The sequence below is a fragment of the Cricetulus griseus genome, chromosome 3 (genome assembly GCF_003668045.3).
Source record: "Cricetulus griseus strain 17A/GY chromosome 3, alternate assembly CriGri-PICRH-1.0, whole genome shotgun sequence".
Lineage (NCBI taxonomy): Eukaryota > Metazoa > Chordata > Mammalia > Rodentia > Cricetidae > Cricetulus > Cricetulus griseus.
Window position 1 is genome coordinate 77,518,145 of NC_048596.1, and position 12,678 is coordinate 77,530,822.

The 12,678-nt window shown below is 43.7% G+C and overlaps 1 protein-coding gene across 6 annotated transcripts in view; it reads right to left on the bottom strand.

Annotated features, from left to right (window-relative positions):
* Positions 1–1,532: 1,532 nt before the first annotated feature.
* Positions 1,533–12,678, bottom strand: part of Tnrc6a (trinucleotide repeat containing adaptor 6A) — a 79,247-nt gene continuing 68,101 nt past the window's right edge. For 4 of the 6 annotated variants that reach the window (XM_027410289.2, XM_035442243.1, XM_035442244.1 and 1 more), the window contains 8 exons: positions 12,524–12,655; positions 9,309–9,467; positions 8,699–8,839; positions 7,347–7,454; positions 5,980–6,201; positions 4,752–4,822; positions 4,094–4,233; positions 1,773–3,792 (listed from right to left, as the gene is read on the bottom strand). In XM_027410289.2, the coding sequence (XP_027266090.1) occupies positions 3,417–3,792; positions 4,094–4,233; positions 4,752–4,822; positions 5,980–6,201; positions 7,347–7,454; positions 8,699–8,839; positions 9,309–9,467; positions 12,524–12,655 (1,349 nt within the window). In that variant the 3' untranslated portion in view covers positions 1,773–3,416. Of the gene's footprint in view, positions 1,744–1,772; positions 3,793–4,093; positions 4,234–4,751; positions 4,823–5,979; positions 6,202–7,346; positions 7,455–8,698; positions 8,840–9,308; positions 9,468–12,523; positions 12,656–12,678 lie in introns of those variants that run through there. The other 2 variants (XR_004769087.1, XM_035442245.1) reach the window with 2 other exon arrangements.

The following is a 12,678-nucleotide window of genomic DNA, read 5'->3' on the forward strand; positions in this document are numbered from 1 at the left end:
TGAAAGACAGGCATGTCTTGTGAGGATAACATGGGGAGTGATGGAGGAACACACCCAACATCTTCCTCAGGCGTCCACGTGAAAGCATGGGCGAGTGCATACACATTAATTAAATAAAAGCTTAAGAAGTCAGTGGAGCCTGGACCCAGAACACAGTGGAACTGGGAAGTGGTGCATTCTTCCTCTACCTAACTGCGGAGACAATCTACTGGAGGACAATCTGAGAAACACAGCTCTTTAGGGCAGAGGTGCTTTGAGGCTGAGCAGCTGCTCTCAGAAGTGAGAGCACACGTATACAGTGCCTTACATGGAGAGAATCCCCCATATATGGCGACCCTTCCACTGAATCTTTTAAATGCTACCCAGAATCCCATTGGGGTCCAGATCCTAGTCATGTCAGGGCCTCTCAGATTTTTTTGGGTTCTAGATCTAAGAAGCACTCTCTGTAATGTCCCAGGATTTAGCAATCAGCAAGAACATAGTGGAACTTTGCTGAAAGTCACCAGTCTTGCCCTGCACCACCGCCATTAATCATCAGAGGCACAACCCCATCTTCATATTGCATGCCTACATGCGGTCTGACTTGCCAAGGTCTCAGATATCTGGGCTTCCGTTGCCTTCCAATGTCAACAAGTACTGACATCTGATAAGGTAAGTCAGAGGTGAGCTCAGTGGATGCTTTGGGGTCTGATCTGGTATCTGCACAATGATCAATGACACATTTTGGTCCTGTAGCAAGCAGACACATGAGGGGACTGCTTTACTGGGGACAAATAAGCACTGGGAAGATGGCCTGGTCTGAGGAAGCATAGGGCAGCTCAGGATGGTTGGGGCTGAGAGCACAGCTGGATAGGCAGGAGCACACTCCACAAGGCCTGAGCATGCTGACTCCCAAAGGCCACAAGGAGCTTGAGGTCATCTGTCAGCCAGGTCTGTGGGAAGTGTTGGCCAAGAATAAGGTACTGGTAACTTGTGAGGGATTCAGAAAGATTCAAGAATGACAAGGGAATAGAGCAGTTGTTAAGAATGAGGTAAATATCAAAACCACTGAATTTTTTTTTTTAAAATCAAACACTTTATTTCCACATAACAAGCGCAAAAAACTCCCAAACACTTTTAACAATACAATTAACGAAGTTATGAAGTCAGTTATATACTACTCAAAGCCCCAAAAGGTCACTCAGCTTAATGTTCCAAACATCTCCACACATGGTTTTTCAAAGCTACCTTTGGTTTTTGGAAAAACCAGTATGGACGTCAATACACACCGAATGCACTGAACATTTGCTTAGGTTACGGTGTCCGACATGAGCTTACAGCTGGCAAGCTGGAGCGTGATTTGAAGTCATACACTGGAATACAGACACAGTTCTGCCCTAGAGCTCCTGCAGTGAGGAGCGAGGGGCACGGCGGTGGCATCCCCACTGTGTGAGAGGTATGAGGTTAACACTAGGATGCTGTCAAGTCACTAAGCTTCATGTTCCGAATGGTCCCGCTGAGGCTTGAGATGGGCACAGATGGTGGGGGAGGTGAAGCCACAGAAGAGCTTTGAGCAACAAGATCCCAAAGATGCTCGGGGGAGGAGGGAGCAAGCTACAGCTTCCACTGTTCTCACATTATCTCAGGGTGCTTGTGGAGAAGTTCAGGTAAATGTTCAAACATTTGCTTACATTTTTAATCTGCTGCTCTATGAGAAGAATGCTCATGTGCAGCAACTTTGTAACTTTCATTATAAAAAAGAGCCTACAAATAAATTCACAAAAAAGAGACAATTAATGTTGAGCAGCCAAAAAAGTCATGGTTTATTATCTGAAGATTTCATAATTCAAACACAACCAAACTGTACATTTACAATCACATCCTATTTGTAAACAGTTAAAAGCCACTGACCTCTTTTGCATCTTAGGACACAAACAGTTAGAATCAAGGCAATGAAATGATGGCATATTCTGTACTGTTAAAAGTTTACCCTTGTTTAGTCTCTCTTCTTTGACTAAGCAAGCATTATAATACCATTTGTGGGCAAAAAAACAGGAGCTGGGGAGGAAAGAAATTTTAAAATGGTGTAACTCGTTAGTTTGCAACAACATTTAAAATTTTTTTTTTTTATACAACAAACAACTCTGTAAGCCCAATGTCTTGGTTACAGTATGCATAGTTACTGATCTCGGCTTTAAGGTACAACAGTTAAACATGAACACGGTCACAAGAGAGCAGAGACATGAGAGCCACTGATGGGGTTACAAAAAGTCACCTAGCGATCGATTATCAGCAAACCATCATCACTCACTAATAAAGGACAGCATCTGAAAGCAGACGGCAACTCCAGCTCAAAGCGTTTTTTTTTTTTTCTTCTTTTTTTCTTTTTTTTCTTTTTTTTGGCAGAGAAAATTCTTGAACAGAGCAATACGTAATATCAGTGCTAAAAGTTGGGGTTTTCTTTTTCCTATAAGAAACTACAAGATTTTTTTTGACGGGGAACTGGTTTCCTGAGAACCATGCTCTTTGATTTAGGACAGGGGTAGAAAACAGAAGAACATGGCCAAATGCTGCTCTTTTTCCCAGAGATAGAAAGCTTCTTTTAAACCACCCTCCTCTTTTTTTTTTGTCTTTTAAATTTTTTTTAAATGATGGAAGAGTAAACATTTTTTTTTTCTCAAAAAACAAACAAAAAATCTGTAAACAAGAAGGTTCACCGTGGGAACCTCCAAAACAACATGGAAAGCCTGTTCAAAGTGCAGGGCCCGTCCTGGGCAGCAGGCGGGCTGCAGGTCACAGCGGTGGCCACAGTTTCTCAAACTGTAGAGCGAAAATTCTTTAGTTTTACAACATGAAAAAACTGGTGCAATACTTTCATTAAGAATCCTACGTCAGTATCTTAACTTGATCTTTTAAACTCCACGATACCACAATAAGGTAGGCAACATGAGGCATAGTAGAGAGTGCTCGCCTTTAAGAACATCCTTGAGTAAACATTTACACTGGAACAGCTGCCCCCCCCATATTGCCGATTAGACGGAGAGAACATCACTCAGTGCAAAGGTAAAAGCTCATACATCAGCCCAAAAACTGGTTTTGCAAAAAAATACAAATAAAAATAAAAGGTGGGGATGGGGGATGGAAATGAAGGAAAGAAGGAATCCGAAGGCTAAACATGATGAATACACAAGTGAGCTCATTCCACACGGTTAGCTGTATGGCGCTATTTGGGAGTGTAAATAGATAGATACCCTTTCACATTATAATATTGGCCTGCATGATTCAAGTATTCAAACTGATATGTTCTGGGGAAAACAAAGTGGAAAATGTGCAGAAATAGCTGTTCCCACAGGTGGCCCTGCTGCAGGCGGCGAGCCCAACTTAGTGCTCCTTTCCTTCTCATCTTGAGGTCACAGTTTGCGTCTATACCTATGTGGTTACATGGACTCTCCACCCCCACCCAGGTGGTCAACAGAAAGAAAAGCATTAATAGGGGATGGGCTGCTAATTCCCCGGGGGTCGCTGCTGCTTGGGGGACCCCACAGGCTTGTGGAATAATGTGGGGTCCCCCAGAGGGAAGTGCCGTGAAGGTCTCCACAGTTAGTTCCCGACAGCCCAGCACCATTCCAGTGATTGAGATCGGTCCGGCTGGAGAATGAGTGGGAACAGTCAAGGGAGCCTAGCCGGCTCTGGCTGGTCCCAAGAGACTGCCAGCCAGGAGAAGGGGTCAGAGACTGACTTTGTGCAAAGAAGCGACTGATCTCCTCTTCACTGGCAAACTCAGCGAGAATAGTAGTGTTCCCCAGCACACACCTAGAGGAAGAGGGCACAACATGAGAAGGCCTTCTGGCTGCATGGCTTCACAGCTCAATTAGCAGTGGGACCTGCTCTGAGAAGAAACCAAGGAGGTGCAGAAGGAACCTGGCCTACCCCATGCCCACAGTGAAGGTCCCAGAAAGAGTCATGGGGTGTCTAGACCACAGGGTCTTGTTGTATTTCTTGGACTGGCCTCCAGCTCCTGGGCTCAAGTGATCCCTCCATCTAAGTGTCTCCAGGGCCATGCTTCTACTCACAGCTCCCCCAGACCTCCCCAAAGGAGTCTTGGGCAACTTACATGTGCAGAGACTTTTGTGCCTTCACTACCTCTTCTTTTGAACTGTAACGGACCAGAGCATTTCCATGTTGGAGGTTCAGATGGAATGTAATCAGTGGGCCATGCTGCATGCACAGGGTGCGCAGAGTTGAGCCATCAATCTAGACAGAGAAGGCCGAGGTTAGGGACTCCATTGTAAGGGCCATCAGGGTACCTACTGGTCCTTCTCATGCCAAGTTCGGTATCCCTTTCTTACATCCACTGGGCCTCGAGCTATGTGACAAGCCACCACACACTGTGATTTCATGTCTTTTCTTCCCCTGCTCCAGAACAGGACCTGAAGGCACTGCTCCATAGGGAGTGGGAAGTCTGCCCGAGAGCCAAGAAAATGCTCAGATATAAAAGGGCAGGCCAAGGTTTTTGGAGGTGCAGCACAATCCCACAAACATGCCTGCAAAACCCAGGCCAGCACTACTCAGTCAGCATTTTGTGAGATGGAGGCATCTACATTTTTGTGGCTCCCCTAAATATAACATCATGAGAACCATGGGATCAACCCCAAAGCACTGAGTATCATCCTCTGCCCAGCCTTGATGACCACTGACAGGCCCTGTCTTGGAACAACAAAGTGTTCCATGCTCCCTTGCTCACCATGTACATGAAGGAGGCACCACCTTACCTGAGGTGTGAGGTTTTTCAAAACAAGCCAATTCGTTATTCTCCCTGAGCTGCTCTCTCCCCAGCTGGAACCTAAACAAAGAAAAAGGACAGTCCAAATTCTATCATTGTGACTTGAATGACTGTTTAGGACAAAGACGGTCCAATCAAATGACAGTTAATTCCTGTTTAGGACAAAGACAGTCCAATCAAATGACAGTTAATTCCAGTCATGAGGAATCAGGACTCCCATCCCCTTTGCCTACTTTCCCCTAGTCTAACAAATAGGTGTGGGACATCAGCTCACTCCAGTCTGGACCAGGCACTGACCCCTACTGCAGGTGGCTCTGTTTGGGACACAGATAAACCATAATGTTCCACTTCTCTGGCATCTTTTCTTCCAAATGTTGCCCCTAGGGGCAGGCCTCAGGGAACTCCCTGCACGTACCCTAAGATGTGAAGTTTTAGGGGGACTGAACCCTTTAGCATCAACCAGACATCCTTTGATTCTGTCTGGGGTACCATGTGAGTCCCCACCTAGCCTTCCTGGTGGCCCCATGGCAATCAATTTCCTTCTAGCAAAGGAACTTTTGAACACAATCAAGAACACCTGTCCCCCATGATTATTTACAGGTATTTCACAACTATGTCACTGTAGTTTTCCTGGGATATCTGACCCACGTCTGCTTGAGCTTAAGGATCAATGGCATCCCTTCCGCTCTCAAACGTTTGCTTAAACAGTAAACTTCACGGCCAGTCATTCTTGGAATAGGCCAAGCCATGATGACCCAAATAAGCCCACTCTCCAAGGCTCAGCTGGGCTGTCCTCCACACATTGCCTCCAGCCTCATGTTCTACATGCAGCCTTGCTCTGCAAGCCTGCCACAGTAGGAAACCAGCAGACTCTTAAGATGCCTTTCCAAGGAACTTCTGAAAAGAGACCACTCCACTAACATTACTACTGACGGAAGTATCCTTGGATAAGCCTTATTTAGACAGGGTCTCATATACAGATGATACCAACTTCTTCATACTTAATGTTCCTGTCCTCACTTCCCTGGGGCTAAGATTTCTGACATGCACCACCATACAAGTTTGGGTAAACATTCTTAAGGAAACCAGTCAAGACTCCTAACCAGGAATCCTGTTCAAGCTCATTCTACCTTTCCAGGTAACAGTGTTGGCCATGCTAACCTGGTCAGAACTCAGCAAACAGCTCATAATAAAGCACCATAGATACTGTGTCCTACCTGGGGTATATCTGGCATCAGAATTTCCCCATCCTCCACCTACACGAAGGGGAGAATTATCCCACGTAGACAAGGGTGGCTTCTGACCAGTCAGCCCTGGAGGTGGGCGGGACGGAGCAGTGATGTTTTTAGGTGGCAAAGGGACTTTCCACAGCTCATGAGCCAGAGAGGTGTTTGTAACTGAACCAGGAGACCACGTCAATTTGGAATCACTATTTCTGGCTATTCAGGGAAGAAAGGGGGAAAAAATAAGAAAAACTGAAGAAGGTAGGATAATGTTAGAAAGAGAAAATTTACACAATAATAGCCACTGTCCCAGAAAAGTGAGTCAAACAAATGGAAACTATCAAAAACCCTAAATGCAACTAAAGGCCTAAAGGAAAAAAACAAAAAGCCCAAAGGCATAGATTTCTCCCTCAGGACCTATGCCCTCATTTGTTACTGTCTTGAGACTGTGCAAGCACAGAACTACTCTCTGAGATCATAACATAGACTAGAAAAGTCCACATCTGTGAGCTCCTAGACCAACAGGTCTACTCAAGAGAGATACAAGGCAGAAGATACATTTTAAGCTCATCATTTACTCATAAGAGAAAAGCTATAGCAGTTACACCAATTCAGGAAGGTGGTATGGCAAATACTCAGTGGCTGCTTGCAGGGTGCCAGGCTCTTAGTGTCCTATCCTGACAACATAGCCAACATCAGAAAGGTAAACCATTTACACAGCTAGGATGCAAATGTAGGCCCTTTCTAGCTTAAAACAGAATGAGGAGGGGCGATTGATTCTTGCCCCACTCTTATTGGCTCAGAGCAGTGATGGGACAGAGAGATAATTATGCCAAACACAACACTAAAAGACAGGAATGGGAAAAACTTCAACAACTGTTGAGAATTCAGACCTGAGTTATTACAAAGTGCATGGCCATTAGGCCAAGGCTCCTCTAAGTATGGTGACAGGAAGCATGGCCACAGCACAGTTTACTTGAGCAGTAGCAGATGCATCTGAAAACCCAGAGCCACAGCTATTTAGCTCAATGCAGAGCCTAATTCTCCAGGGCACAGGCATTCTGGCAGTGCCTATAAATTCCTGCTTCCTGCATTTTGCACAACTGTCAGCCTGTGAAGGACTGAAAATGAAATAAATGAATGCAGATGGCTTTCAGTAGTACTTTACCACAAGGCTGAGGTGACTCAGATGGTAGAGCTGTGGGGTAGACACAGACTGTTTTACTTGACTGCTGAATGCATACTTAAAAGGGGAGAAATGACAGTTGTAACACACTCCCCTAGGATCACAAACACTCCCTAACTACCCGAGAGGACAACAGAAGACAAGCAACAATCTGGCTGTTCCTGATAGAACCCACCTGAAGTGCTTTGTGCTGTACTGCTGAGGGGAACATTGTAGTTGGAGGCACGAATGGATGACCAGGCACTAGTTGAAGGCAGCGTGGTGTTCAAGGATGAGGATGACCCTACAGAAAAGAGTCCAATTAGCTACCAGAGCAGAGTATGGTGTCTGGGAAGTGGCAGGGTCACAGCACATCCCAAGACAGGATTTAAGAAGATAGGGCCCAAGGCAGAAGCTTCCTTCCTGCTGATTGTTTCAGTCCTGGCTCAAAGTAGGCATTTCCTTCTTGTTTCCTAAGAACAGAGCAGTGGCTAGGAGACCCAGGCTCTCCTCCAGCACTGGAACTGTGAAGAGGCTGTTCTTGTTGCTCCTAGGCCCTGACTCTGAAGGGCAATGACTTTCTACTGGAAAGACAGGCCACCAGCCTGCTCCACATCTGGGCTCTGTAGTCTTTCTTCCCCATGTTCAACATAGCCTCTTCCTCTAGTTTAGCTCTTGATCTGACCATCACCTGGTCACTAGGACAGTCCCCTGACCAACCTCCCACAGAGTCCCTGCCACACCCCATTTAGATACACAGACCCTATACTTTTAGTGGTGGCTCTTCCTTTAATACCAAATTTAGTCTTTCCTCTCCACTTTTGGAACACTCTACTCACAAAGAAACAGTTTCTATAAGTAACCAATTCTTTTGTAACTCCCTCTAAACCCAGCCTTGTGTTTCACTATCTTCTGCTGAACTGGCTCTTGCTACCTCTACACAGCTGTTTGGTAGAGTCTGCCATTTCAGAATGATAGGATTCTTCACTTAGCACTATGATGTGGCAAATACTTACTACCTTTATAAACTACATATCAGAATAAACTGTTGGCTCTTTTGTTTTCTTTGTAAATTACTAAAAGGGATAGAAATGATTTTAGTGCTTCATTAACTCATTTCATTATTTTTCCTTCTAGTGCAAAAATAATGGACAAAATATTCATATATACCTAACGTGAAAAACAGCCCTGTGATAGTTACAGGGTAATTTCACCTGACAACCATTTAGAAAATACATGAGTTCCACTGTTTGAAGCCTTGAAAGCTCAGGCTGTTTCTCCTGCGGAAAGCATGTCAACATTGTTAAGTATAAATTAACTGTGTGCCTGGCAGTTGCTGACAGCATTATCAGAAAGTAAATGTTTGCATGTCCTTGGTGCTCACTTACTCAAGCCACAAATCCTCATTATTTTAAAAGTGGCCACAGTTAATTCCCATAGATGTGAGGAATGGAAGGAATCCTGCGTAAGGTCTCACCAGCCACCCTGAGATGTTCTTATCCTAAGCTGTTGCACAACATTCTCACACCAACTCATGCAGGTACGTACCACTGTTCCTGTCCCTGAGGTGATCAACTTCCCGCACAGTATTAATTGAAAGACTGTTTATGACACTGCCAGGAGTGACGTAAGGGTCAGTTTCAGGGTCAATGTTTGGATAACCTTTCCATGGTTCACCAGGGCGAAATTCTGAAAACAGACATTCAAAAGTAATGCATGGCTTTAAAATCCAAACTAAATATCCAAACATGCATTCCTAAATCCTGTGTGACAACACCTTCTAAAAGGGCAGGATGCTAATAGGAATATACACCCCTATATAAACTTGTGTTTTTATATAACTGAAACCATTTCTCTAAGTTTCTATCTTTACAGCAACTCAGGTAGGCCAGAGATGCACTTCCAGTGAGCCTCAGTGCCAAGTGAATCCTTGGACACAGCCAGAGAGCAACCACTGACTACGAAGGAGTTCGTATGACTCCCACACAGGTCAGTGAACTTATCCCATGATCACTACTTGGAGCAGAGGAAGTGGAGCATACAGACCATGACCCAACTTCATGCTTGCCTTTTCACTGCACCACATCTACTTCTGATTACAGGACCAAGTTAAACTCTGGTGAGGCCAGACATCACAGACAGATTATGAGCTCCTTACCTGGTGGCCAGTTAACACTGCTAGAGCCGTTAGGCGATTTGGCACGTGGCCAGCCATCTCCTATTGAACCTGGAGGACTGGCTGGTGAAGTACTGCTATTCATAAAGTCATAGGGAACAAATGGAGTTTCTTCCAGCCTAAAACCACTTGAAATAGCACCTACAATGAAAAATATGATAGTGAAATGTAAGCAAGCTACATTATCACAGTCACTTCTTACTGTCTCAAATAAAGTAAAGCTTTTCATTAGGGATGTAGGTGAAGATGCAAGACAAAAGGAGCACTCTGTGCTCTATGACAAACAGCATGCCAGGATTTTGACACAGCACAAGAGTGTGTGGAAAAAACCTTAGTGGCTCCAGGATTTTTCCTGTTGTTTCCTTTTTCTGTGCTCCTCTGCTTACGACTTCATTCTAATGAAGACAAAAATCTTTCTCCGGAGTGCTAGATCTTTTTTTTTTTTTAAAAGATTTATTTATTTATTTGTTTATTTAGTATGCAATGTTCTGTCTGCATGCCAGAAGAGGGCACCATACCTCATTACATGGTTGTAAGCCACCATGTGGTTGCTGGGAATTGAACTCAGGACCTCTGGAAAAGCAGCCAGTGCTCTGAGCCATCTCTCCAGCCCCTCTACTAATTTTTTTTTTTCCAAGTTTTTATTTTTATTTGTGTGAAAATCTGTGTATGTATGTGTTCATGGAGGCCAGAACAGAGTGTCTGATTTCCTTGGGCTGGAGTTAAAGTTAACTGTGAATTTTCCAACCTGATGCTGGAAACTAAACTGAGGTCCTCTTCACCAAATGGAAAACTGATCTTGACCACTGTACTGTCTCTCCAGCCCCACCCCATTATGGCCTAAAAGTTTTCCTCCATATCTACTACCCTGCCTTCTGCCTCCTCTCTGGCTTGAGCCAGGCTTTATCAGGCTGTTCTCTTCAGCTGCCCTTCCTGCAGCCGAGTAGTAGTTATCAGTTTAAGATTTGATGTTTGACTCTTCATATGGCCTCTTCAGACTCAGCACACCCAGGCATTCCTGTGGAGCACTGTCTCAGACTTCTAAAATAGCTCCACGTGCCACCAATGCCTATTATACTGTACTGATGGTGTCCAAGTGTTTACTTCAACTAACAATGACCTTCTCTAGGGCAAGTGTGTGCAGAGACATCTATAATACACAGGTTCAATTGTGTGTCCACCAGTACTTATTCATCTGTGTATTCTAGGTGATGAGAAAAGTCCCAGGAAGGCACAAGAAATTCCATTAACTTTTGGAAACAAATGAGCAATAATCCTAAGATAAATCTGATTATTTCTAAAAGAACTTCAAGTAGCTGCTAAAAAAATAATTACTAAACCTAAAATTTTTATATTGCAAGAAGGTATATGTATATACATCAATATATACCTATAAAAACTTTGAGTTCAAAGTCATCCTGGACTACAAAAAGTAAGATTCAACAGAAAATTGCAGTATTGGCATTTAATGCCACACTATGAACAAACCAAGTTAAACTCGGTGAATATTCAAAAATAGACTATAAGGACAATACAATCACTTGGAGGGGGATATCTCCTGAATGATCATCAAAAAGGGAATCAATGCTAGATGTGGTAGTGTACTCCTTTAACCCCAGCACTTGGCAAGCGGAGGTAGGTAAATCTCTATGCATTCCAGGTCAGTTGGTCTACATAGCAAGACCCTATCTTTGAAAGCGGGAAGGGGGATGAGTGGAAAGAGAAGGCTTGAGAATATTATTCTGGAAATAGATAGAGAAACAAATAGACTCCTAATGACATTTTGCTATACTCATAGGTCAGTATACCGCTCAGTTCTCATTACAGAAGCTTCTTGCAGTAGCTGGCGATTAACACAAAGACCCATAACTGGTCAATATGCAGAGATTACTACACACCTGAATGTCCAGCTAGTCCTACATGGATGTCTATATCATATCCTGCCCCAAGGCTCAGGGATCTATGCAGAAGAAAGCGCAGAAAGATTGTAAGAGCCAGAAGCAGTAGATAATGTCAAGGAAATGATATTTTCATGACACAACAGGGCAGAGGCAAATATAAATTCAGAGACTGTGAGAGTGAGCATGCACAAGACCTGTGCACATTCAAGTCAGATAAAATCCCAGCATCAAAGGAAGGGACAAGGACACAAAGTCTCATGCCTAGCCAAGGAACAACTGGCACTGACTGCTTCTGGGAGAAGGGTGAGTCAGTTTTCTTCAATGGAGTGACATGACATCAACCACTCCAGGGCAGGTCCCAGGAATACTCTGTCAACACAAACTGGCCTCTAGTTTGGTTGTTGTTTGTACACACACACACACACACACACACACACACACACACACACACACACACACACACACACACCACTAGGGGTGGGAGGAGGAGGAGAATGAACGTAAAGTTGGGTGGGTAGAGAGATAGGGGAAGATCTGGGAGGAGTTGGATAGCTATCATAAAAATACATTACAGGAAATTCTCATAGAATAGACAAAAACATTGAAGAGAAACTGGGATGTTTAAAAAATATGCATCTGTGTCATGCATCTTCAGATTGCTCTTCTGTGTCGTCTGTAGCACAGCACAATTGAAGTAAATTTGCATTCTACTTCAAAGTCTCTTAAATAAGAAGATAAAGCTCCACTTTTGTGGCTATGGTTGGTTGTATGTTTTTTTTTCAGACAAGAGCTCATATGCAGAGGAGGCTGGTCACTATAAGTTCATTACACAGCTGAGTGCCCTTGAACTGAGCGTTCCATCTTCACCTCAAGTTCAGAGATTGCATGTGTGTGTCACAATGCCTGGCTATTTTTACAAAAAAAAATTTAAGAGTAAAAGATTTGTTTTGGTTCACCGGAAGCATATTTTTGCAATGGTCTAAGATTAACTTGGCTTTCAAATATATACACAAAAGATGACAAAGGGCAAAATTCAGTGTTACTCAGGTTGTTTACTTCGTTCATTTTATGTGTATGTGTCTCTCTGTGTGTATACAATCATGTTTATGTACAATGTATATGAAGGTCAGAGGACAAGTTGGAGGAGTAGGTAGGCTCTCTTCTTATCATGTGGTCTTAGATTTGAACTTTGGCTGTCCAACTTGGTGGTAAACACACTCAACCAATAAGCAAACTTACCTCCATACCCACCCCACATTTTTTTTTTCAAGAGAAACCAAAGAGTATAATTGATACCATGTTTGCTGGAGTTTTGATCCAAAGATGTGTTCACAGAAATGCTGTCCACTGTAGTCCACTTCCTTAGTCTTGACTGTGGCTCTTTAATACTGTTCATGTCCATATTTACATTCAAGTTTGAGTTCAAGCCTTGAAAATAAAATTTAAATCTT